The 27349-nt window shown below is 33.0% G+C and overlaps 3 protein-coding genes across 5 annotated transcripts in view; 2 read left to right on the forward strand and 1 right to left on the reverse strand.

Moving 5' to 3' along the window:
- Positions 1-347: 347 nt before the first annotated feature.
- LOC119840841 (dipeptidase 1-like) lies at positions 348-9666 on the reverse strand. 2 transcript variants are annotated; one of them, XM_038367609.1, is made up of 2 exons: positions 9172-9666; positions 348-1989 (listed from the first exon to the last, which is right to left on the reverse strand). In XM_038367609.1, exons 1-2 carry the CDS (start codon positions 9271-9273, stop codon positions 646-648), a joined length of 1446 nt encoding a protein of 481 aa, XP_038223537.1. In that variant the 5' UTR covers positions 9274-9666; the 3' UTR covers positions 348-645. The 2 variants fall into 2 exon arrangements, with proteins under 2 accessions (XP_038223537.1, XP_038223536.1); XM_038367608.1 differs by having other exon boundaries at positions 9115-9661.
- A 4393-nt stretch (positions 9667-14059) lies between these two features.
- Positions 14060-21515, forward strand: LOC119840903. 2 transcript variants are annotated; one of them, XM_038367678.1, is made up of 8 exons: positions 14060-14162; positions 15630-15732; positions 17437-17568; positions 18052-18286; positions 19183-19335; positions 19961-20118; positions 20702-20756; positions 20973-21515. In XM_038367678.1, the coding sequence occupies exons 1-8, from the start codon at positions 14088-14090 to the stop codon at positions 21208-21210; spliced, it is 1149 nt and encodes a 382-aa protein (XP_038223606.1). In that variant the 5' UTR covers positions 14060-14087; the 3' UTR covers positions 21211-21515. The 2 variants fall into 2 exon arrangements, with proteins under 2 accessions (XP_038223606.1, XP_038223608.1); XM_038367680.1 differs by lacking the exon at positions 19183-19335.
- Positions 21516-25485: 3970 nt separating this feature from the next.
- The window catches only part of LOC119828211, a 104587-nt gene continuing 102723 nt past the window's right edge, over positions 25486-27349 (forward strand). Inside the window, exons 1-6 of the mRNA XM_038350313.1 lie at positions 25486-25635; positions 25762-25944; positions 26025-26234; positions 26378-26514; positions 26673-26838; positions 27028-27293. Coding sequence (XP_038206241.1) covers positions 25562-25635; positions 25762-25944; positions 26025-26234; positions 26378-26514; positions 26673-26838; positions 27028-27293 — 1036 coding nt within the window. The 5' untranslated portion in view covers positions 25486-25561. The remainder of the gene's footprint in view (positions 25636-25761; positions 25945-26024; positions 26235-26377; positions 26515-26672; positions 26839-27027; positions 27294-27349) is intronic.

Here is a 27349-nt window from a genome sequence, read left to right on the forward strand (position 1 = left end):
TAATTATAATTTCTATTTCATCATCATCAGCCCATATATGTTACTGGACGCAGGTCTCCTGTAAGGGTTCAGGCCATAATTCACCACGCCAAGTGCGGGGTTGCAAATGTCACATGTTATCGAACTTTTAAGTCTTGGACCTTCCGGTTTATGATAAAGATTAGATTTAGATTTTATATTCGAACATGTCACTAATCTGCTTTGTAAAAGTCTGTTTAGCTATAAATTAAATTTATCATTAAGTGATACAAAAAGATGTCAGTTAAAACACTTTTGCATTATAAAGAAAAGACAGAATTATAAATAAAGAATATTTATTTTTTTCTATAAACATTTTATTCCGTTTTTAATATCTTCATTGGCTCACATCATATAAATCCGAATCGCATTGGGCTTTCGTCAACGAAGTCGTGTGCATGGATGGAGAAGAGTTCAGCGATCGGACCGCGTGCCGACACCAAGACGAAGCGCCCAGCGCGTACGGCTCCTTAGCTAAACAATTTGTGCATCGAGGTCAGGTAAAGATTACTTTAATCGCTAAATCACATTTGGACACTAATATACATATTTTATAACTACGTTCAACAAATGTCAATATTGAGCAGTACGAGGAGGGCCGCGAAAGCGCGCGGCTCGGAGCCTGCGTCACGCAGGCCCGTACACGCAGTCACCGCGGCGAACTCCAGGAGATTCTTCGCCCGGTAAAACGGCTGCACGTCGCCATTGATCACGCACACGCTCTACATCTTGCATAACGCGTACAACATTCATACCAGCAAGTTTACGCACGTCATCTTCACTCCAGTCAGGATCTCGCAATAATTCTGCGAGCAAATGAGGATACCGTGAAACGTCTTCTAATCCTTCGGGTGGTGCATCGATACCATCATATCCTGCACCCAATCCTACGTGCTCTACACCAGCTACTCGACGAACATGGTTTATATGAGCTACAACGTCTTCCACAGTGGCACGTTCTCCACACGTTACGAGCTTAGCATAAAAATTAATCATAACGACACCTCCATTTGCAGCAATCATACGTAAAAGATCATCCGGAACATTTCGGGAAGAGTTACATATTGCTGCTGCACCTGAGTGTGAAAAAACTACAGGAGCTTGAGTCGTTTCTAGAGCATCCCTTGCTGTTTCCTCTCCTGCATGAGACAGATCCACTATCATCCCTAGACGATTCATTTCACGTACCACGGCGCGTCCGAACTCTGTGAGTCCACCAGAAGTGCCAGCGGCACGCGCCCATCGCGTATCACACGTATGAGTTACCGTTAGATATCGAGCACCCAGCTGATAAAATGCGCGCAGCACCGCAAGTGAATCTCCAAGGGCATGACCACCTTCAACTCCAATCAGTGAGGCTATTCGACCGTCACGATGAGCCTCTAATAGTTCTGCGGCATCAGTTACTAATGCAAGGTGGGCCGCATTCATGTCCACTATTCTTTTAATAACATCCATCTGTTCTAGGGCTAGTTGCACTGCATCTTTGTCTCGCGCACCACAAGGAACATAGGCTGACCAAAATTGCGCACCGACTTGTCCGAGTCGTAGCCGTGGTATATCAGTGTGCGACCAGCGCGAACGAGCCCACGGTTCGAGGCCTTCCAAGCCGGCACTTAAATTAAAATCTCCTATTTTATTATGTAAGAATTTTCTAACGTTCCAAGCCAAATCGTTATGGCCATCGATGAGTGGAAAATCACGTAACATCCGCCTTATAGTGGTTAATCGCTGTTCGGGCGTCGCGCGACCACCACCACCAAGAGCGAGTGGCAACGCAAGTGCGGCGCCAAGTCCGGCCAACACGACGAGCCCAGCAAGGGCAATTCTCCATCTTGGCCGTCTCGGCGTTGGCTTTTCGTCAGAGCTTCCTGATGCCGAAGCTGAGAGTGAATCCGGTGCCCAACGACCACAACGTTCCGCCACATCTGGTATGGAACCAGGAAACGTCATGCCTTCTGGTACCGCCGCCTATAAAAGACAAATTACCAATATTATTTACTTTTTCATTTTAATATAATTTACTATCGCTATTTTTAATGCCATTATTTATTTTATATTACCTAATCGAATACATTTATCTCGTTAATACTTTCGATACTAACTATGATATCTCCGTATTAGATATAAGCGAGACGAAAAAATACCGGTTTGTTGTGTTATAGTGATAGGGCAATAAATAAATGCCTGATCTTAGCTTGTTTAATGTACGACATTAATTTATCACTAATTAATGAAAATTTCTAAAAGTTTTTGACTTGCATGGTATTATTTTTTAACCCAAAAAACTGCTCACACATAAAAGAGTACAAACAACACATATTACATAGGCTTAGAACGGTACAAAGGCTATTTGAATCGTGACCGACATTTTCAGAATACTATAGGTACAGATACAATACCGTACGATACGCATATCTCATTCGCTCATTATCATTCCATTGATTGTTACTTGTTCATAGTGTTACACTATATGTATATCATAGATTCAATTTTCTTCATATCGATATCATTATGTAAATTGTTAATTAACCCAGTTAAGGATAGAACTACACAGGTGTTGTTATAACTACTAACCCTATCCTATCCTATTAATCCTACTATCCTTCTCCCTACTATCCTACTTTAATATTATAAATGCGAAAGTTTGTAAGGATACGTGTGTTGCTCTTTCACGCAAAAACTACTAAACCAACATAGGCAACTTTTTATCCCGATATTCCTACGGGATACAGACTTACGCGGGAGAAACCGCGGGGCCAGCTAGTTATAGAAAAAAACTAAGTACTTTGTGTATAGATCATCAAATTCATAAAGTGTTTAGATTATAAAATTTGCTATACGTTTAGATCGCAACACATAAGATTGTGGAAAAAAATTTGTTGACAATGTTGTTCATCTATTGTGAGCATTGCATTTATGAAATCATAAAAAACCCCACCATAATCAGTTGTGTAGTTTTCAAGATTTAAGCATACATAGGGACATAGATACAGACAGAGAAAGCGACTTTGTATTATACCATGTAGTGATGAGAGCTTTTAAAATTATCGAAAACAAAAGAAATGTGTAATATTTATATATTTACAGTAACAAACATGTACATTTGTGTTATTACAAATACTTCAATGTAAGTACTAACTGATTTCGTAACAAAATTTAAAAAATAGAGAAAGTCGAGAGGAACCTAAAGTCGGTTAAGTGTGTTTCGGACTGCGACACTAAGAGCTCCGTACAAATAAGCATAAGAGCGATTGCAAACAATATGTAAACATACGTACATTGACCCATTGGCCTGGGTATCATTGGCAAACCAACTGTCAATTTATGACCGGGTCAACCGGAGCTTAACCTCCATTATTTATTATTTATTTTTATGCCACATCAAAAATACATCTCTGAAAATTTCATTCTACCTATCACGGTTCATGAGATACAACCTGGTTACAGACGGACGGACAGACAAATATAACACGCGTTAACCTAAGTTTACAGGAAACTAACCTATACTAAAAAGTCAATACATACAATATATTGTGTTTACAAATCCTACGAACCGTAAATAAACCCTAAAATCTAAATAAATTAAAATAAATATCCAGTCAGATTTATCGAATGCAGGTGTTTCGACATGCGCCTCTGGAATAAGTGCGTTCGCTGCGAATAATTTGATTCTTAACTTTCTTATTTCTGATCTGATAACAAGAAACATAAGATTAAATAGATATATAATCAAACAATACAGCTGTTGTTTATTTCCTGCGAACATAAATTATTCTGAAAGTATTAGAGACAATTAAGTGTTAGATAATATTTCCTATAACCAAATAAACATGGTAAAATGATAGAAAACTTAGATGCACGTCAGCAACTTTCCGCGCATTTAAGATAATCTGTTACATCTACACTTAAATCTTTGGAAATAAAGCTATATCTTTCCAACGTGCAAACGCTATCGTGTAGGTAGCCGTAATGCATTTAGGTTTCAATGTCGACAAATCATATTAGTTATATTATATTAGGCAAAATTTATTACAGTATGCATATGTGATCCAATTGGCGCTGAGAACACAGCAATAGAATTCGACTGCTGCATGTGTAGGTCTCTACAGAATGACAATAATTTGCCGCATGTTCAATTATGCAAGGGGAACACATAATATGGGGAGGTTCTAGGGGGACCTGAATAGCCTCTGACCCATTTACAGAGAGTACTGGCGTGAATGCCTCCCTCAAACCGGGATTTCAAGGGAGTTAACATTAAACAAACAGTTATTCATTCATACAGCGTTACAAGTGATTACTTGCTATATACACATTAAATAAAATTATTCTATGGAAATGAAATGGATAAATTGTATCTATGTGTGGTAAATATAGATTTTTTCTTTTTCGTTAATTTATATTAGCATCTAACATATATAAATTGTAGAATATTTATTATTAACAAATTTATTTCGATTTTAATATTGGATGAAATGGAGAATTGATATTATCGAGTAGGTAAGTATTATAATTAAATCTGCTCACAGTAAAATCTCTATGTTATGACCTTGTTCATTTCAATCTCATTACTTTTCATTTTGTTCTTAGAAAAAAGCCTTTTGTTGTGTAGAAAAAATCTTAATGAGTCCAGCTGTATGTTTTTCACAATGTTCTACTTTCTGTATAAGACCTTGTGTTATAAACTTTTAAGATTTAGTATTTCCCAGAGCTGACGGTGGCGGGCATGAATGTGTTCAGACAAACAATACTTATTTTAGTAAAAACCTGTTCAACTGAAGTTTTCTGTTTATTGAATGCCACAATTATAGCAGGTACTTAAGTGGTATAAAATACATAATTCTGTTTTGTGTGATCAAGTATGAGTAAAAGCCCCCTTTAAGAATCTTAAATGCACAGGAAGTTAGATTAAATATTATACTTTTAATTGAATGAGAATGTATCAAAATGTTTATTATCTTAAAATATAAATTAGTTCATCCAAACCTAACTACCTGAAGAAATACTTCAGATTACATCACACATCCGGGATGCTTGTCTCCTGAACCTGCAGCTCTCAATAACTTAGATTCAGATAAAATCAAACCGACAAGCTATATTCAACCCTATTTAACAAGAGGTCATAGCGGTCAATAGTTTTCGAAGTATGTACCTATACTAGATTTACTGAGCCAAAGTAAAATGTTGGTATATTTAAAAATACATATAACGTTCTGAAAATAAATAAAATTACAGGTTTCACAGTGAGTTCTTGAATATTTGAATAACATATTGTATAATAAGCCTAAATAACGATACGCGTTTGACTTTTTAAGAATTGTAAGATGAACAATTATACAGTGCCCCAGCAACTTTCTGATAACAGAATGAAACAGATAAAGATGCCTAGTATAGCATGTAGTATATTTATCTATACTGTTCTGCAGAACACTGAAAAATAGGTAGGTTAATTAATTTATTTTATTTAAATAACGTTTTCTTTAGTATTTCTTTCTTGCCCTATTTTAAAAGTCAAAGAGCTAAATAAACTCTCTTGTACCATTATAAGTCCTCAAACTTGAATGAAATGAAATGAAACCGAAACTACCTGGAAAATGCTAGTTTCTCTGTTCAACACTCGCTTTCAACATTTCGTCGAGAACGTTTGTTAAAAGCTCAGTTGGTAAACGAGAATCTATAAACAAAGCATTGCTACTTTTTTATTTTGTAAACAAACATTAAAATTACGACTTTAATGTTGAAAACAATAATTATACATATCAGGTATATCATTTGATTATATCTTTTATACCACCTGAAAATCCATTGGCTGATGATTAATTGCTAATTAAGTTCTAATTAAAATATTTTGTAAAAGCGTAGGTGTAGAAATCGATTCACTGCAAGCGTCGCCAGGCTGCACAGCTGTCTGTAGTGTGCACTCTGCACTGTGTACCCCAACGACCGGCATAATGTCGCGTGAAATTTGCGCCCCCATTGTTACCTCGGAACTAACCATCCGAACGCATCACTCTTTTATAGAACGCGGAGACCTGAATGTTCTTTCAACCGAGTCTGGTTTAATGAACGCAGGGCGTAATTGTAATTAATCTACTATTCACAGATTTTGTAAATACTGTCAACATTGAGCGGAATATAAAGAAAACTTCTCACGTTTTTTTTTACACAAAGCAAAGACATGATGTAATTCAATCATAGTTTCGCTACTTACTTACTTACTTACATACAAAAAACTACTTGAATTAACTATGAAATATAAAAAAATAAAGTGATTGTTTGATTGTGATATGACTATTTTTCAAACCTTTTTATTTTATTTACCATTTACTTTACTTATTATACATTATAATTTACAGCAATCGTTTAATCATGGGGCTGCCGCTTCTATTTCTACTAAGCAAGCAGTGATTATGCGTCGTAACATTTTTTGAAGTGAGACCTTTTTTGGATGACCGCATTTTAAAACTAGGTCATTCTTTAAAATTAGGCATTAGCCCACCCTTATGAACAAGCCGTTGTATACAAAGATAGAACGAATCAATATTTTCGTATGGTAGGAAAGACATATTCTTACAGAAAAATTATTTACTGTTGTACTGTTTACAAGAGTTGTAAGAACGAACACAAGTTTTGAAAAAGTTATCTTTTATGATTAAAAATACTAAAGCATAGTCATGAAAGGATCTGAGGACCTGCCATGATTAAGGATATCTCAATATTTTATGTTCATATTCGTATTGAATGGAAGATGTTAGCTTTACAACTCAATCAGTTATGCAAATTGCTCGAATGAGTTGGTTGGTAATTACGAAAACGCGGTCGTGTTCCGATTTCAAATTCTTTTCTCTGATTGTTAATTTATAACAACGAATTGCTCGAATATTGATATAACAAATAAGTAATAAATCTATGGACGTGTCTCTTTCGTAATGGCCTGATTATTCAACGACTGAATATATACTTAACAATACAATCTATTCAGATTCAAAAATCCGCAAATTGTGCAATATCAAGACCAACTTCTTTGTTGTTATTTTTTAACAAAAGACCTTTCCGAATAGAGCATTCTAAAAAACTCTACAGAAACGCATTAATGTTATTAATTTAACTTAATTACTTTTTTGGATTACCAACCTACTACTATGATATACTTTTTTCAAATTTCACTAAAAACTAGTGTTAAGTGTATTTATTTGTAAAAATAACTTTCAAATAAATACAATTTCAGAACTTGGAAGGCAATAAAAAAAATAATCTTTGTAAGTAAATAAACAAAACATTGCCTTAAAACATTAGCCAGTGTAATCAATATGTTGTTAAATCAATATTTTAGGGAAAGCATTTACAAGATAAAATGTTGATCTTTGTAGAATCAGGACAATTTATTGGTATAACTTCGCCCTATCACTACGAAAGAAATTCAATTTATATTTAACCGTTCCGTAAAACTTTTATCATGCTTTGAGACAGATTTGTGTAAAAAAGTAAAGTAACAACTTTTTAATTGAATGCTGGAAAAAAATTACTGAAATCTAAATTTGTTTAGTATCCCATTGTAATAGCCGTGAAATATACTCGTAAATAATTCCTTCTATCGTTTAATACCGAACATAAAACCAAACATATTTTTTTTACTCTTGTAAGTTTTATTTTAATTATTTATTACTTGCCAAAACAATCCCATCCAGTTTTTGATTTAAATAAAATAACAAAAGGGATAGTTTTGACTATAGTGTCATAATATGAAAGATTCCATCTCGTTTGCTTAGGGTTTAGCTAAGCTATAATTAGTTATTGAATTAATCTAATCTTTTTTCTAGAATTTTCATATTTAAATCCTATTTTTTGCAATGATATTATAAATGCTAATGCGTTTCTATGAATTTAAATCTACAAATACCACAACATATATAAAATAATATTAGGGCAACAAAGTAAACAAGAACGTACATATTCATATTGTTTATGCTTCACTTATCATTGATTTTTTTCTCATTGTGGTTTATGAACAACAGATATCATGTTCTTCGAGCAAGCATTAGTATTTTATTAAAGCTATAAATCCAATTCATAAGTAGTCTAGTATTAATAAAAACTTAATCCCCTGATTTTACCGTTACGTTTAGAGTAATAGGTACCTATGTTTTAACGTGTTGATTCGATAAACTAAATTCTCACACATGTGAGTCGTTCATGACTAGAGCACAAATAAATTGAAAAGAATCCTGTAGAACTTTCAAAACATGATCGTCAACAAGGCGTCTTCAACAAAGCATCTGCTTTTAAAATTCATGATCTCTCTGGCGTTCATAGAACCCGTATAAGTATACTTCTACACGTCTAGTCGGCCAAGCAAAAATAGTCTTAAGTATTTTGGTCGACGAATTAATTATGAGTCATTCATCAAAGTCCTTAACCTAATGTGTTGTTAGTGCGCCTTCATTATGTTAAGCAGTGGGTAATGGAATTACTATTACAATATTATCTTTTATTGCCTAATCCATAAACACGATTTATTACATACATGGCCCGTACAAATGTACGAAACGGGTTTTAGGCCTTATACATCCTTTGTGATCAAATTAAGTAAATGGATAAACACTTAAGAAATTTACGGGATTAACGTATACGTTTTATTAGGAAACTAGTTGAATGAAATTTACTGCGATGTGCGTAGTATTCGACCACTTAAACATTGAAAGCTAAGCATAAACTTTTAATTATGAAGTAAATACTTAAATCGTATTGTACGAGTACCAAATAATATAAAACATTGAAAAGCTTTTGATAAAAGATGGTTGGTACTTATATTAACATAATTATCACATTTAATGTAAAGAAATATGAAAACAAACGAATGACAAATGTAAAAAAAATACAAAAAAAAAACTTAAAGACATGTAATTATTGCTTACAGTACGCTAAGTAATTTAAAGTAAGTAAAATTATTATAAACACAATTTCAAGGTAAACGAAAAACAAAACACATCTATGATACACAGTGAATGACATGTGAACACTACAAACAGGGAGGCGTGATAAGGGTCCGCGGCTGACAGAGCATGCGACAGGACGCAACTAGGGGACACATACGTGGGCGTGGGGTGAGGTGATCGCGCGGCATATACAGGGGTGAGCGGCCGGCGCCACCTGATAGTCCATGTAATTTCCGTAGCCCATGTGGTCGCAGGTGCAGGCACAGCTCTCGATATGCCGACGAAGCTCGAGCTCTATCTCCCAGGGCGGCTCCATGAGCGCGAGCAGGAGGGCGGGCGCGCACCGCGGCGTGCCCGCGCCTCCGCGCGCTTCTAACAGAGCCCCAGGCCTTGCGCGGGCCGCACCTGCGCGAAGCCACCTGCCTCCCCGCCCCCCGCACGGCGCCCTCCACCATGCAGCTTGTGGCTCAGCGCAGCAAGACACCGCTGGCAGCGGCGGCGCGAAGCTCGCATCGGGCCCGGGCCGTTTGGGCCGTGCAGCGGGGAGCCGCGGCGAGCGCAGCTGAGGGCGCGACGGCGCGCATAGCGTAGCGGCCGACTGTCGGCTGAGGAATGCCGCGGCCGTGAGCCCGGCCGACCGCCCGGGCGACCCGGCCGCGCCGGCGCCCCGAGCTCCACGTGACAACCCGCCCGCCCACCGACCCAGCCTCCGTGCCCTGCAACGAGTGCCGGACAAATCTTTCAAATGCACAATCGTTAACTATCAATCTATGGTATGCAGGTGAATACCTAAGATATTTGGAGAAGACTGACAAACAATGCAAATATAATTATTATGTAAATATAACTTATTTGTTTATTTTATAAATAAAATGCTACATTTTGTTTTGTATTAAATAAATTACCCATATATTTGTTGCCTGATAAACCATATAAATTTTAAGTGAATTAAAAATTATTTAGTGTAAGCTTCACATGTTTTTTATTTTACCTTTTTAGTTGCAGTTAAGCAGGTACTTTATTTTATTAGCAACAATAGAATTTTACACCTTTGTTACATTTTATCACGACCCTTTAAAAAGTACGACTTTATTAAAGTAGCAAAGAAACACGGATAATGTCACGTTGTTATGTAAAAACAGTAAATTTTTCTTTATCTCAACAAAAATATGTGTCTCTGGAGCGTTATACGGTACATTTATGTCACTTTAAATATGTGTTAGAAAAAGCATCGTAAATATTCAATATAATTTATGAACAAATGTTTGAGCAATATACGTTTTTGTTTCCATTGGTGCGTCTCTCACTATCAACCATAAAAGTTTAAATGAACTAATTGTAAAAAAAATGCTCCAAAAGAATTATGCGTGTAACTTTATATGTACAGTATTTTTTAAGAAATACTTATTTATAGAATGTTTTTCTTAATATTGCGGGTTAAATAAACTGTAATCGTCTCACAGATCGGATAGTATGAAACCAATTTTCGACTTCTATATGTATAATGCAAAGAACAATTCTCTGGACAAAACAACGGATGTGGTATTGACCGGAGAAAGTGAAAATTTCCTCTTTAGATAAAGCCGCATATTGACCAATACAAGTTATATAAGTCAACAAAACAAAACAGATAACAAATTAGCTATATTTTTATAAAACTCATTATTATTCGCCATTGTATAGAGGAGTGACAAGTGTTACTAAGTCAAAAAGTAATAACGGTTATAATCAATGAAGTACAATCAATATCAACACTCACAATAAAAAATTTTCACGCTCAAAAATGATCTCGTGCAAGACTTTGGAGCTAAGCTAACACAGGTTAACCAATTTGATCACCTTTATAAGTATAAAGAAATCATGGAAAATCAAAAACAATTAAATAAGATTTTTTTGGACTTTTTATTTTTTGTTCCGGATTGTAGACCTGAAACTTGTTCTGTAGTTGAACATCCTAACCTCACGAGTCTAACTTACCATACGAGTCAACATATCTTTAAAAACTATAAACAAGATACATAAATTCACATAACCACATAATATACGAGTATGCATATTTTAATGTTAAATTCCATAGAATGGCGACCTATGTCATAATACAGGTAGACTGAAATAAAGTATGTCTTGGTTGCAAAAACAATTTTGGCAATAGATAATCTGCATTTACAAATAGGAGATAAGCATCATGCACTCATTTAATAGTGTATAATATGTTACGAGTGAAAAATAGCTCATAACAAGATATGGCGAAATTCGTGTAATGGATCTAATGAAAACGCTCGACGCGTGCTGGCAATGAAGAAAAGCCTTGACGCATTTTTTTAATGTTGCGATGTTGATCTTTTACGAAGACCACGATTTGTTGTAAGCAATTTTCGCAACCGAAAACGCTCTTTGAGCGTAACATATTTACACTATTTTTTATAAGAGGAACTGAAAAAATTGATATCTAAAGTAAGGAGTAAAAGAGTAGGCAAATGTAGAATATTTCTAATTACCCAATTAGTTCACTTAATCGCACAGTTGTTTCAACTTTCAAGATGAGCGTAATATGGAAAATAAGTATTTACAGAAGCTTAAATACAAGAAGGTGGCACAAAAAGCATATTAGCAATAGAATATATTTATTATAACCTGCGGAAGAAACTGCAACACTATATTTGGAACAACGCCCAAAACAAGATAGCTACGCCAAAACCTTTTCTTACGACTATGATAACTTTGATAGGATTTGCAAAACCAATCTATTGGATACAATAAACTACCCATTTAAGAAAGACTGAAAAATCTGATAATATTACAATAAATAAGTATACATGTTAAAAATACAATTTTGAGATGTTAATTTTTTTTATTGTTTTATGTTTAATGGATTAAAAGCTGTTTCAAATTTATTTTCACTTAAACTATAGATATGATATATAGAATTTATTTAGAGGAAATAATCAAGTCGTATAATTAAATAAACATAATTGTATACTTAGGTACCTCTTTGACTCATTATTTGCACATAAACTTACCGCAGCCGCTTGCCTTTAATAGTCAGCTCAACACGCTTTTACCACTGTTAAAATGTTGTGCATTTTTTTTGTATAATTTTAGTTCTGGTTCCATTTTCATTAATGTTGTAATACGTTTAACATAGTACATACAGTTTATATTTTTATGAAAACTTATGTGTTAAATACGCCTTTTTAAGCACTTTAATAAATTAAGATGGGTGATAAAAGGAATCATTTTGTGCGAAATATAAACCTTTAAAATTTCTGAAAATGTATAAATTGTTCTTAATTAAATACCGAACCCTCACAATATAATCACCCGAATATTATAAATCCATAAAATGAAGTTAAAAATTATTTATGACTTGATAAATCAAGAAACTACAAATCAGGGTTTTCATTAACTCCCACGTTTAGAAAAACCAACAGTAATAAAAAAGTAGTATTATGAAGTTTTAATATGCAATTTTAACATAATAACGTGTAGGTCTAACCATCTAACCATCTTTATAAATGTATAAAGTGAATTTTTTAATGGCAGTAAAACAAAACACAGCACTTTAAAACCGTTCTTCACTTCACGTTACCTTAATATAGGTTAAGGCTAGGTAATAGGATTTTTTACATAATTATGGTATTCGTATGTAGTGGCGTTAATTAAAAGAAACATACGATAATAGGGACAATTTCGGAAAATATTGTAAATTACTACTTATTTTCACAAAGTTTGTACGACATTTGGCATTCGCAAAGCAAGCACCCGCTTCAGAACTGTCTCGCTTGTAATTTCTGCAAAGCCGCATATAAATTACAGTGTTTGTCTCTCAGAAATGTTGCATATTGCAAAACACATCCTTACTCTCAAGCTACGATAACAATGCTTGTCACGAATTAATGTGAAAGATTTTAATAGAGAACCATTCTTGCTTTCAAAAATTACTATCTAAAGGCCTTTCGTAACGTTTTAGGGCACTATAATTTGCATGGCTTTGAACATCCCCAAAAAAACCTTCTATTATTTTGTGCATGTTTAGATGAAAGCTTAATAAAAAATGTATGAAACATTCTCTCTTTCTGCTTTTGTTTTTTTTATACATGAACACATGATTCTTATACAAAGGGGTGAAAAATGAGACCATATTTTGCATAATTCGGTTATAATCGCAGAAAGTTTCGCACGTTACATTAGTGACATCTTAAGGGTTACGTTACGTTAGTGACATCTTAAGGGTTACCGTTAAGTGGAAACATGGTGGCAACTCAGTTTGTCGCATGTCTCACAATGTCATGTCAACAATTAAAAAACAACAAATAAAAAATTTGTTTTGGATGGGATTACGAGCGACGTGTGTCGCATGAGCCGTATCCAGATTCCAGAAGAAGATAATGCAAGTTAACTACGAGGACACCCGTTAATGGTAGTCAAAGGTGACGATATTTTATAACACTACGATCACAGCAACAATATTCCATTTAACGTACGCTTCTGAATATATCAAACATTTTATTTAATTATTAATTTAAAGTATAACAAATTTATTGAAATAAATCTATTACGAAAAAAGATGAACATATAAATATGACTTACGTACTGAATAATACATATTTTTTACTTGGAAGTTTTACTCATAATAATATATATTCTAATCACACCTAATACTCGTATTATATATCTGTAGTAATCAGAGAAATAACATTTTCAAAATAGTTATATACTAGCATCATCGAAAAAGTAGTTATTAATTACCAATTTATTATTATTAAATATAAATATAATTATTGTTAAATTTTTATATGATATAATTACATTATATTTTTGTAGTATAGTCCTGGAAAAAATAGCCTGTGAAATAATATCTGTCTTTAAAAAAACAATTCGAAAATTCAAAGCGACTCGATATGAATTATATTTTTTTTGTATATTCAATGGGGTATTGAATAAATGAGTCCGAATTCATTTAGTCAAATGGAAGGACATTAACAGGATTCAAGCATGTGCATAAGAAAAACTCGGTTTAGCAATAGTATTACGATTAGGTTTCGATTTTGTTTGTTGAATCGGGCTGGAGCAAGGAAGCTGTATGCGTGCGCAGATCCGTCCGAGCCCTGACTGGACGCGGCAGTCGGCATGAGACGTGCGCGGAGTGTGACTGGGCCCCTACGGCGCGCCCACCCCGCGTCCGGGGCCACCTGGAATGTCCAGGTACTTCATCTTTTACCTAACTAACCATGATAACATCACATAGAACCACTTAAACATTATTTCACTCACATTTTAGAACAGTTCATTTTTGTGTTGTAAATGATTTAAAAATAAGATTAAATGTTATTTAAATATGCTTATATTTGGTTGAGAATCTTGGACAATGAAGACTCAACAGTTGGCTGAGAACTTGTTGCGCACGCAACCTTTTTCTGTAAACATATCACAATATAAATAACCAGTTGTTTAAAAACAAACAGTGCAATTAATTCCTATCCTAAACACAAAATATCTACTAACAAGGCCAACTTATATTTTATTTATTTTTGAAAAATACAGACTGGACAATTACGTGTATCGTTAAAGACTGGCACATAGCACGTGTATTCTTTCTCCTACACATAAACACGTAGAAAATTTATGAAGTCAAGGTTGCAGGGTTTTTGTTTCTATAAATACAAGTCTCATGGAAGAACAGTTCTCTTTAGTACTTCTTGTGAGCACTCTAAGAAAATGAAGGCACGCTTGCTGTTCACTTTCATACATTTTTAATACAACATGCAGCAGAAATATACGTTGTATTTATTAAATAGAAAATTAACTTTTCAATTCTAAATATTTAATATCCTTCTTTTGGTAATGAATTTATAAATATCTTAAAATTTTAGCTTATTCCTTGTTTCGAATTTAATAAGTGTAACATCATTTATAATATTCTCAACGCTTACGAAAGTAAATTAAAAATATTATAATCAGGGTGAGGCATAATGTGTATCTCGTTTAAAAGGAAAATTTACATATCAACTTAAAAAGCTTTTGCTACGAATTTCACGCGCCTACGGTGTTTGAGTGCTACGAGCGCTACGTAACTGTTTGTGTAGATTAATTCCTTCTTTTTAAAAGGATCATTGGTACGTTTGAAATAATTTTTAATTACGTCTTTTAAGAGAACTTGCTGATGTTGGTAAGATGTTTTTTGATTAACAGGCAACAACCTTTAGGCTCATGCCTTACTAAACATATACTGATGTGATGAACCTTATAAAAAAAGGTATATTATTTTAAACGATAAGTTTAGCCATTCGTTTTCCCATATAATTAAAAACACCATAAATGATAAAGTTAGTCCCTTTTTAACTTTTCATTTACAATTATTTATTTATTCGGGTTTAGTCACATTTAACATTGTATTAATATTTTTATACTCATTTAATTAAACACAAAAAATACTCAAATACGGTACTCTTACGTTGGACAATCGCAGTAATGCTACCTATCTTCTTCGGATCAAAGTAAATTTGTGAGAGTAATAATAAAAAGTCAAATATTGTTTGTTAATTAGTTAAATTAATTATAAAAACAATATTTTAATTTTTATACTGAAACCACTACCAATAGATCTGAAAAATACAATATTTTACTGCTTTATAGCCAATAACAATAGTTAGAGATTACTAAATATTCCAGGTTGTGAGGGGGAAAATGAGTTCACAATGTTTATGGCATGCGTGTCGCGCGCTGTCTGCTGGATTATTACTGATGCTGTTGGGTGGAGCTATGGCAGTCATAGGTATGAAATATATTTATAAATATTAAAAGATTATATCATAACGCTGTATAAGGCAAACAGAAAAAAAATCTAACAAGAATAAGGCGTCTTATTTTTTGAATCAGTGGAACGGAATAAATACATTGAATTTTTTGCACAAATCATTGCTGCCCAAATTCTATATGCAGAAAATTAAATCACAGCGCCCTGGCTTCGCCCGTGGTACACATATAGCTTGGAGAGAACGTACAACGGTGAAAGAATTTTTCAAATCAGCCCTACAGCTCCTTAAGCGTTCAAGCAAAGAAACATACTTACAAGCAAACAAACTCTTCATCTTTATATTATTAGTATGGATTTTACTTTAGATTTATTTTTTATATTATTAGTATTTTTTAAGTTTTGTTTTATACACGTAAGTTATTTTATTTCAGATTATTAATTTTTAGAGTTGTGCTCTTAATTTTTGATTTTATATAATATGCTTCGTAATTAGACCTTTGCCATTTCCGTAGAAATGAGCGCATGGACATGCACAGGCACTTCCGGTAGCGTTCCGAAACAGACATTTCCGGATCAGAACATCCGACGCTAGCAAATGCAAAGTTTATGATTAGGTGTATATTAAGCATGATGAAAATTTTCAGTGTTCATTGTACAATAAAACACAAATTAAAGTCAAGGCTAATGATCGTTACTATTAAAGTTTATTGTTTAAACGAATTTTGAATTAAAAAAAAAGTCAGCACACAATTTGTTACACAACTAAATTTTAAATAAGTGCACGTTCGTAATTCATGATGTAGGTCTACGTTTTAATTATGTGCAATAATGGCGTGTTACTACGTATGTACCTAACGCATGCACACTACACTACTAAGTGCTTTCATTACATTCTAGTGTCAAAACCATTTTCCCATATACATCGATGTACATATTGAATACCGTTAACCACAATAGCGAATGTAATTTAGTAATGGATAATGAGCAGGTCACAATTGAGTACAATTATAAATGAGTAACCGGGAATGAAATGCAAGGCTGTTATTCAACGAACCAGCAAAACCGCATTCACACAACTTGCCACGGCCACAATATGAATCATACGTTGATTACTTACCATCAACCGAAATTAATTATACTGATAAACCACAATGACCATTCTAATTTAAATTTAATTGATTAAAATAACCGTTATTCTCATGGATGACACGAGTGACATCGATTAAAACGATGGTTATAAATTAAGCAAAAACAGGATTAAGGACAGGAAATAACTAATATTCTGTATCCATAAATAGGTTGTTTAAACTTGCTCTATTATGATTTTGGTACGTTTAATTCAACACTATTGAACTGATTTCTTTCATGCATAGAAATCTACAGTGTTGACGAGTACTATGAGTTGTTTGCTTTTTGCTTATCTTCGTGGACGCATTCTCAAATCAATAAGAATAGGCTAGCTTATGATACAATTTGTTATGAATTTAAACAAGGTATATATATCAAACGAAACTAACAAATACTACGAATAGACTACCTACTACTTATTATTTCACCATAAAAAGCTGCATATTCACTGAGTGACCTGAGCCCTACCTATATATGCCACGGGCGCAGCCGGACTGAGACGGGCGGACCGCTTATATAAAATTACGTTATGAATATTGCAGATACGTGCATATCTCACAGGATCAATACTGTTACAGATAAATATTGTTACAGGTTACTACGCAGATACATTATCAGTAGCTCAGGAAGTGCGAGGAAACGCGACTGTCTCAGTGAAAGACGAGGCGCGAGGCTTCCACCTCAATAATTTATCATACGCGGGACCTATTGTTATGGGATTTGGAGGTGTGACAATTGCTGTCGTTTTTGAATACTACATTGAGACTACAATTCGTTAGAATTTCAATTGATTGAACTTATCTTTAGTATAAGTGTAGCATATGTTTGTATTTATCTAATACAAAAAATTACAGTAATTTACAAATTACTGAAAACTTTTTTATTTATGTGAAGTAGCATTTTTATAAGAATACCGAAGGCCCGTTTCCTCTTCCTCACCCTTTCCAGTCCATTTCTTATTTTTAGTTGTCAATCCTTTCCTTATTACTTAGCCCATAAATGCAGCGCATTTGCAGACGCAGTACCTCTGCGATTGTTAATGAGCTGTTGTGATCGCTTACCATCAGCCGAACCACCAACTCAGTTGCCTCTACGACACAAAAAAAATATATTTACACATATTAAAAATAAATAGTATTAATAATTAGTATAAGTAATGATCAATATGTATAAAGCACTAATAAGTTAATACAAAATTTAACATTTCAGGTTTCATCGTAGTCGCTGCGTGTGTGATGACATTTGAGGCTCGAGACAGTGCGGCCAAAGTCACTCCCGCGCGGCCCCAAGCGATACCTCGCCCGTTGCCGCGAAGGGGCCCCTGCGCCACCCCAGCTAGGCTTGACCAACTCGGCGTGTATAGATTACCCCACGTACTTCCCTTACCACATGCATTACCTCTCCCACAAACTCACAGGATACGACCACCACACACACGCAAAAGGTAAAAAAAATGATTTTGTAGTTTGCTGCTAAAATACTTAAATGAATACTCAGTCGAACCTCATATCATATCATTTCGAAGTTCACGCAATTCTTGAAATAGTAGAAAATGTCTAGATAGACCGCCAATCACTTCTTCTTTATGGGGAAAAATATCTTACTGTAATAAATTATATTTATGTCATTTAAGAGCTGCAACAAAAAATATTAAAAATACGGTTATACGGGTAAGCTATGTGTTTATAATAAATTAATTAAATACCTAGTATTATTAATTTTGGAGCTCCAAAATAAGACGATGATAAATAATTAATTGAATTACCATAATATAAGCAGTAATTAAATATAAGAGAAAATTTATTTTTCTATACTTATTTTGCAATGTAGGTTTTATAACATTATTAATAAAATAACGAAATATGTACACCGTTCTACATATCGTGGATTTCTGATAGGATTTCCTTATATTTCGAAAGTCTATATAATTAATAAAGTCATTAAACTGAGCTTTTCAAATTAGTGCTATTGAAGAAAAATTATTATATTGAATCATCACATATTATGTACTATTTAAAAAACATGTATTTTTTAAATTAATTTGTATAAGAATCAAAATTATTGTAAAATATGTGAGCGCAAAATAAAAAAAAGGTAATTATAAATCACATTTTTAAGGAGTAGTTATTTAAAAGAAATTGCATGTTTGTTTAGTTTTGATGTGAAGTGAGTAATTGAAAGTTGATCAATTCATATTAAATGAGGCTTAATCATACTCCGATCATCAAAATGATTTTTATAACGTTACACTTTTTATATCCAAAAACATCACATTAATCATACGAGTACAATCTCCGCCCCAGTAATCAGTTGTGAATAGGATAGTAAGTGTATGTACAGAGGTGGTGAACGAGCTAAAGAAAAAGCACGCTTCGGGTCAGCGCCCGATTTGCGTAGCGCTAGCGGTCGCGCTCCGTTGCCGGTTACTGCATTACGACGACCGCTACGGCGCTACGCGCTTTCTGTAGATGAGCCCCCGCAATCAGCCGTCAGGTATCATTACACGCATTACCAAAATAATTATACAGCATGACTGCATTAGAAACATTCATTTCAAATGCTTTTTGAAATATACTAATGTATGCGTCTAAATATGAATATTGCGAGGAAGCGTATGGTCATAAGTTTTATACTTTAATATTCTTTTTAAATACAGTCATTCCAATGTCTCAATTGAAACCTGATTCCTACGTACTAGAAGTATAATGCGTCCTATTAAATCAACTACATAACTGCTCATGATGATTTAATATAAGAATTAATTATATGAATAGGTTTTGTTAATATTTATTACAAGAAGCAACCGTTGTAACCGTAGTACAAAAAGTATTGGAGTAACTAATTGTAAGAATATTTTAAATATTAAATACATGTTGTATTTATTTAGCTCAAATTATTCCAGATTCCGTTTTGTTTAATACAATTTTCAAATTTTATATTTATTATTCACAATTTATTGTAATTACATTTATTGTTATAGTTCAAAGTACATAGTTAAAAAAAAATTGTTAAATTAAGAAACAATAAATTTTAAAACATTGAAAAAAGAAACTCTGAATATCTTTTTGAGTTAAAATTAGTTTTGGAAATTGAATATAGAACTAATGCTACATTTTAGTGCTAGCGCAGCTGAATCGGAGTGTGGCTCACAGTCGTCTCTTGCACTCGACTTGCATGGTAGTGGCGCATGTGCGGGAGTGACATTACGAGTTCGGGACAACACGCGTCGACGACCTCTTGCGCGGCAGCAACGTCTTGTTGACGACATATCACAACGTAAGCTATTTTTTTTAAATAATTTTATAATTAAGGTACTGATATAATTTTTAGTTAGTATAATAGTCTAAAATATATCATCGACCTTCACCGACCTGTTTAATTGATAAAAAATGCGATAGATAGTTTAGTTTAATAAAAATTAGGTACTAAATATAAAAACCCACGCCCACCCGGCTGAAAAATCTCGGCCAGACTATAATCAATTGAATGTAGATTTTTTTTATATCACCATTGAATTAGCGGATAAATTTAATAGTAACGGTAAGTACACAGCCAACAGTTTATGCAAACGAAGGGTTGCCTATTCTTTTCTTGACATAACGTTTGGGTTGCCAGGTACAAACAGTTATTTTGCTCTCGAATAATTTTTATCTATTAAACAGATCCATGAAGGTCGATGTTATATCGGATCCTATACTATGGCTCCTCTTGACGAGGGCCTGTCAAAATATTTCGATAGTACCTAAAGTGCGAACGACAAATGAGTCGACTTTAAATCCTCTCCTTCAAATAATGGTGTGTAGCAGAAAGTATTTAACTGTCTTTCTAGGAATTGTTTATCGTTTGTTTTTTTTTTCAGCTGTTTCGGGGGAACGAATGAATGCTATAAATGGGATTGAGGAATCGCCGCCAAGGTAAAAGTTTTACTTTTCTCAGTTTCCACCAGATTTCTTCTAGAGAACGAAAAAGCTCCAAGAAAATATCTTCTATGTATGTACATAGTACTTCTCAGAGCTACGCTTCCGCTTCAATTTCCGCTTAACTTTTAATCTATCCATAAAAATCATATCTTCTTAGAATTAAAACGATACAGGGTTTTTGCAATTCAATTTCTTATCATTTAATTTCAGATTGAATCACGAGGTTACAACAGACAATGTAGAAATGGTTCATCTCTCTATCGAAAGAGAGATCCGAGCATGCAGCGCACCGCCTTTGTCATCTCCGCCGCCATCACCTATGTCCACTTTACAGACTGAAACACGTATATGTATTGAACCAGAAGAAAATAAAGACACAAACGAACATACTTCACCGTTATGTAATAATAATGAAAACAATGATATAATAGAAGACACTAATAATTGATAAAAATCATGATCTTGTAGAGAACTATGTACGATGACGATGCAAGTTTTGCTCAATTTGAAAGTAGTGTATCTATATATATAATCCATAATGCCTGTCTATATTTCAATTTTACGTTAGTAATTCAAATTCAACCATTACAAGTTGAAGCTTTTAATTTGATTATGTACGGCCTAATTTGAATATTCCACATTTTTTCTTGGGTTTAAATCATTTTTATTCGATTAAATTTCATTACTTTTCTTGTTTTATCAATTACTGCCAGTTATTTTCAGTTACAAATAGCCTTCTCAGCTCAATTTTTTGTAAGTTTATAACTATTTCTACTAAAAGGAAAACGTTACAATTTTTAATTAAAAAACATTTATGGTTTATGAGTTTTTTACCATTTTTTGCCAAGTTTTAATTATTATTTACCAGTAGTGTATATCATATTAAGCTGATATATTCATTTATAAAACAAAGTATTCCATTATAATTGCATCCTATTTTAAACCCCTTTTAAAGATGAAAGACTGAAAAAAGCGAATTTTAATAAAAGTAATCCACGTTCTAATAATAAAAATAATAATAAAATTGGACTATGAAATTGAGGAGTAGAGATTTGTATAAAAAGCTCGTTTCGAAACCCTGTTTAGGTGTGTAGTAATGTTTAAGTTTACATTAAAAGCCCTTTCAGCTTAGGTATTACATTTTTTTTAATAGCGTGTACAATTGAAATAAAATAGTTGATAGAAATAGAATAGATAAAAATTGTTTTTTTTTTTTTACTTATAACGCACTCGTATAACTAGTTTTATTAATTACAATTTTTGTCACTTTGTTTGTATACTGAACATATGAAATCAATATTTATGCTACCTACGTGATTCATAGCCTACAATTAAATATAAGTTACAATATATAATAGATTTGAATATCTTACCATTTTCGTACGTCTAAGTGTCTCAAACTTGTCCATTTTATAAAATTCTAATTTTGTAATTTATTTATACTTATTCGCATAGTATTAAAGAGTTCAACGCGAAAGATTATTTTTGTAACATGTATTATATTTGCTTTTTTTGTAAATATATACCAATAATTAGTTAATTATTGTAGAAAAGCCTCGCATATTACATTCCTGAAATAGAAATCACATACAAAAAGTAATACGAAATGTACACTTTTTATAACTGTTTGTTTTGATTACTACGGCTCGGTAACAAATATTAACTGTTATAGAATATCATACAATATCATTCAAGAATTACCAATTATTATAAAAACAACTGAAAAAAAAAACTAAATATCTAATATATTTTATGTCACATCTTGAATGTGGATGTTACTTACGAGGAATTGCATCTATATCTATATCTCATTTTTATTCCGTAAGGAGTAAAAAACTAGCTTTCTTTCGCCCAGGGGAATAGGCCGATTCTTATTTATCTCTTACAAATGCAAATTATATTCCTAAAAATTTTACATTAATTTAATTGGAAGAATTAATGTTATAAATAGGTCTACAAACACTTTACTATACACCTGCTTAAATCGTATACTCTCTCACTGTTTCATTGCATAACTAAATCCTAATACAATAAACATAACTAAACCAAGCACCGAATAACAATTGTAGCGTATCTGTAACAGTCACGTATTAATAATATACAAAATATTTTATTAACTTACATATATGTAACATTTATGTAAAAACTTATAAATGTCACTTTGTTTTTTTATAACAATGTTTGCAAATATCTACACTAAGAAATTATTAAGAATTCTTTAAATTTAGAACACACCACATATAGTAACGATATTCTAGTACCACAGTATAAAGAGAAACGAGTACCTACTCAGGAATCGTTTTTCTTATTTCCTTTTCTTAAGGACCGTATCTATATAATATGTAACAAAAATCGACAAATGATACTGATAATGAAATTTTACTGTGTGTGTATAAATAGTAAAATTATGATCAGATGTGAGGTTTGTGATTACAAAACTGTATATAAAAAATATGTACCTATATGTAAGAGATTTTTTTTAGTTACTTTTATTAAAATTTATTGTGAAAATATCACGTATACATTTATTGTTATAAGGAATGTTTAGCCTTTTACTGAACTCAAAATGTTTTAATTTATTACTAATTAAGTATCATGTAGATAAACAAATGGTACATTTACTGGCAGACACTTTATTAGACTTTGACAAGGTACTTAACTTGCCAAGGTAATAAACGAATATAAAGAAATGCAAATTTGTAAAAAAAGTAAGTTAACGTGATAAAAATGTAAATTGGTAGATACACTTTATCTTGTCTTTTATACATAACTCCTTGAGAATATATACAATTCTAAGCATCAGAAAAAATTGTTTTATAAGGTATTTATAAATCATTTGTGAAATTTTGATTTTGGGATTATGGAATTGATGTCAGGCGGAACGGCATCGTCTTTGACTGAACTGAAATGCCAATTCGTAAAAAATTGTACAATGGACATTTTGTATTTGTATTTTATGGATTTTCTTATACCTAGTGACCTAAATATAAATGTGTAGATACTTGATCCAAATGGTTGTTGTGATGTCTATTAAAGTTGTTGATGATATAAATGTATTTTACTTTTGTTTTATGTCTTTCGTCATTTTATCTTAACACTATATTTCACTATATTTCACACAAGACTTTAAAATATCAGGTACCGTTAGGAAATCCCAGGTTTGTAAATATAAACCTAACACTGTGAAAGCTGAAGGGAATCTTTTAAAAGGTCCTTTTTTATTTTATCACCGTTAATGGCCTTAATATAATTTTTTTTTACAAATTGATTCGATCTTTAGGATCTATTCTTTTCGAAATATCAAACATAATATCTCCACTTCATTTTAACAATTTATCGAAAAGAATACAAGTATGTAGATTATAACGTTGTGATAGACTACTTCAGAAATATTATTTATATATCTCACCTAAAAGAATCAGTGCTTTCACACATTCACAAACTAAAAAAAAGGAAACTTCGTTGAACTTTACGATACCCAAATATTTATTTATTTAGTTAGGCTCATTTAAGACGTGCTTTCGAATCAAAAATGAGGAAAATATAATAATAAATGTTTTTAAGAAAATCTGCGTCCCGCGTTTTCAACCGCATATATGAGGATTTCTTTTATATCCTTATGTTCCCATTTGAATATTGGAGTAAAATGTAGCCTTAGTTACATCGTATTACATTAGGTAAGCACCAAAGAAATTCCCGCCAATCATAAAAAAGTCGGTCCAGCTGTTCTAGAGATTTGCCAGAACGTACAGACGGATACCACGTATACTTCCATATGCATTTTGTTAAAAATGCGTTTTTAAATATTATCAACGAAATTATTTTTAAAATTTATTTATTATTATATAGATATATAAGAATATTCTACACCTATATATAAATAGGTTCATGGCAAAACGCATTTAAATGGAAATATATTGGAGGTATATTGCACTTGTCGTAATTATAATTTTATAAATATGTACACGCAAATCATTTTTAAAACTTATAATGATCTAGTAAACTGTACAAAAAGACTAGCATTTACCCTTAATTCAGAAGATTATCTGATATTCTATTCATACTCACCAAAATTAAAAAAAATAGACACCTGAAGTGGAAGATTCCATAAACACGATAAAGTTACTCTTAAGAGAAGAAATAAAAATTGAACGGATCATTCTTTTATAAATTGATTCAATCTTCAGGGCAGACCTTTTGTTCAAAATAAACAAAACATAAACACTCCAAAAGTCATGTTGCTTACTATTATCGGTTGTTCTGAAAGTAAATTGTTTAATAACGCCCCGCTTATTAAACAATTTATTTTCAGCACACGAGGGAACGACTATAAAAAGGAAATAAGTTTAAGGACCATTGATCTACAAAAACAAAAGAAAACTGAACAACATACAACATACCTCTAAGTATTATGGATTTCTTTCAACAATCTGATCCTTCCATTGCATAAAAGCCACCAATCTCATACATTATAATGGTTTTTGAATAGCATAAACATAACATTTTAACTCCAAATCAAGAAATAAGAACACTGTTAAGCCACAGATTAAAAATTTTATGGCTTCTCATAATTATGACGCCGATAATCACCTTTATTCACCTAGTGCACATCAGCACAAATCTATGCTCGTGACAGCCGTAAAAATCACCGCTAATCCTATCACATGTACCGTAGTGGATAATCCGTGAAATCTCATTATCAATTATTACTGTTGATATAAAACAAGAGTGCTATTCGAAGCAGCCAGCAGTCAGTCAATGGGGTTGGCGTTCTCGCAACTATCGAGGACTGCTCAAAGATGATCCCTACACAAGACATGGACAATAGGACAGAATATTACAACATCTATGGGGCATACTTTGCCCCCTTAAGGTACAAGATAAAACTTTTATAAATATTATATATTTAGTAAAATATGAGATATTACGGGACAGAACAATTATCCTATCACCATGACAGTTCTGTATAATTTAAACTTAGTCTCATTATAATTAACAGGTCAGGGGGCGAACGAATGTTGGGCGAGGGACTGACTGGTGAGGATCTGGCTATGATACCAGAGCACTGGTTCAAGTACCCAGAGCCACCAGCTAGTGCACACACAGCTCTATGTCTTCTCTACTGCTTCTTTACAGCGGCGGCTCTTATTGGAAATGGAATGGTTATTTTTATTTTCGCCTCGTAAGCACCTTTTATTTTATGTAAACAATTACGGCAAAGCAAAATACAGTAAGTACATTAAGATGAATATCTTGTTACAGGACGAAATCTCTACGAACAGCTAGCAACCTTTTGATTTTAAATCTAGCAATATTCGACTTCATTATGATGCTCAAAGCACCCATTTTCATATATAACAGCGCTATGCGAGGATTTGCAGCAGGTGCCCTTTGGTGCAAAATATTTGCAGTTATGGGATCCTATAGCGGCATCGGTGCTGCAATGACTAACGCTTGCATCGCTTATGACAGGTGAGAATATATATCATGCATATTTTAATGTTTTTCTAAAAAAACGAGGAGAAGTAGATAAAGAATCGAAAACCTTAACACTCAGTTTAGGATGTACAAATGCCTTTGTTATTTCAAATTCCTCCTTCTTTTCTTTCTTTCAGGCATTCAACAATCACAAGACCTCTTGATGGACGGCTATCCAGAGGAAAAGTGGTACTAATGATAATTTGTATATGGATATACACGACACCCTGGTCTTTGATGCCACTGTTTAGAGTTTGGGGTAGATTTGTACCCGGTAAGATGATCTGCTTTTTTATTTTATTAAATACAAAGAAATAAACTTTCAATTAATCCATTTCAGATTTTTAAAACTTAACTAAAATAAAAGTCGCAGTTCTCTCATTAATTGTTTATAAGAATTATCATGTTGAGTTAAATGTTATCAATTTCTAGAGGGCTACCTAACATCTTGCACGTTCGACTACCTTACCAACTCCTTCGACAACAAGTTATTCGTGGGCTGTATATTCACTTGTAGTTACGTTTTCCCGATGTTGTGTATTATCTACTTCTACAGCGGTATTGTGAAACAAGTATTCGCTCACGAAGCAGCGTTAAGGTAAATTTTATCGATTTATAGTTTACTTATTTATTCTGCAGTGATTAAAAATTAAATGATTATGGTATGGTTGGATGCTCTCTCGTCTGCTAAAGTTACAATATCGGCTAATAGGTGCACTTCTTCATGGACTAATGTGTTTTTTTTTTTTGCTATTTATTAATGTCTTATTATGTTGGTTTAATACAGGGAACAAGCAAAGAAAATGAATGTAGAGTCATTGCGCTCTAATCAAAATGCAGGTGCAGAATCTGCTGAGATACGAATCGCAAAAGCTGCATTGACTGTCTGTTTCCTATTTGTCGCTTCCTGGACACCATATGGCGTAATGTCGCTCATTGGAGCATTCGGCGACCAGGAATTGCTGACTCCTGGGGTATTCGATAATTTTATTTTATCTTTTAATAGTTCAACACAATATTTATGCTTTTGTGAAGAATCGTATTTATTAAATTAATATATCTTATACCTTTAAACGAGCAACATCTTGTATATATATATATATATATAT

The sequence above is a fragment of the Zerene cesonia genome, chromosome 7, assembly GCF_012273895.1.
Source record: "Zerene cesonia ecotype Mississippi chromosome 7, Zerene_cesonia_1.1, whole genome shotgun sequence".
In the NCBI taxonomy this organism is placed as follows: domain Eukaryota; kingdom Metazoa; phylum Arthropoda; class Insecta; order Lepidoptera; family Pieridae; genus Zerene; species Zerene cesonia.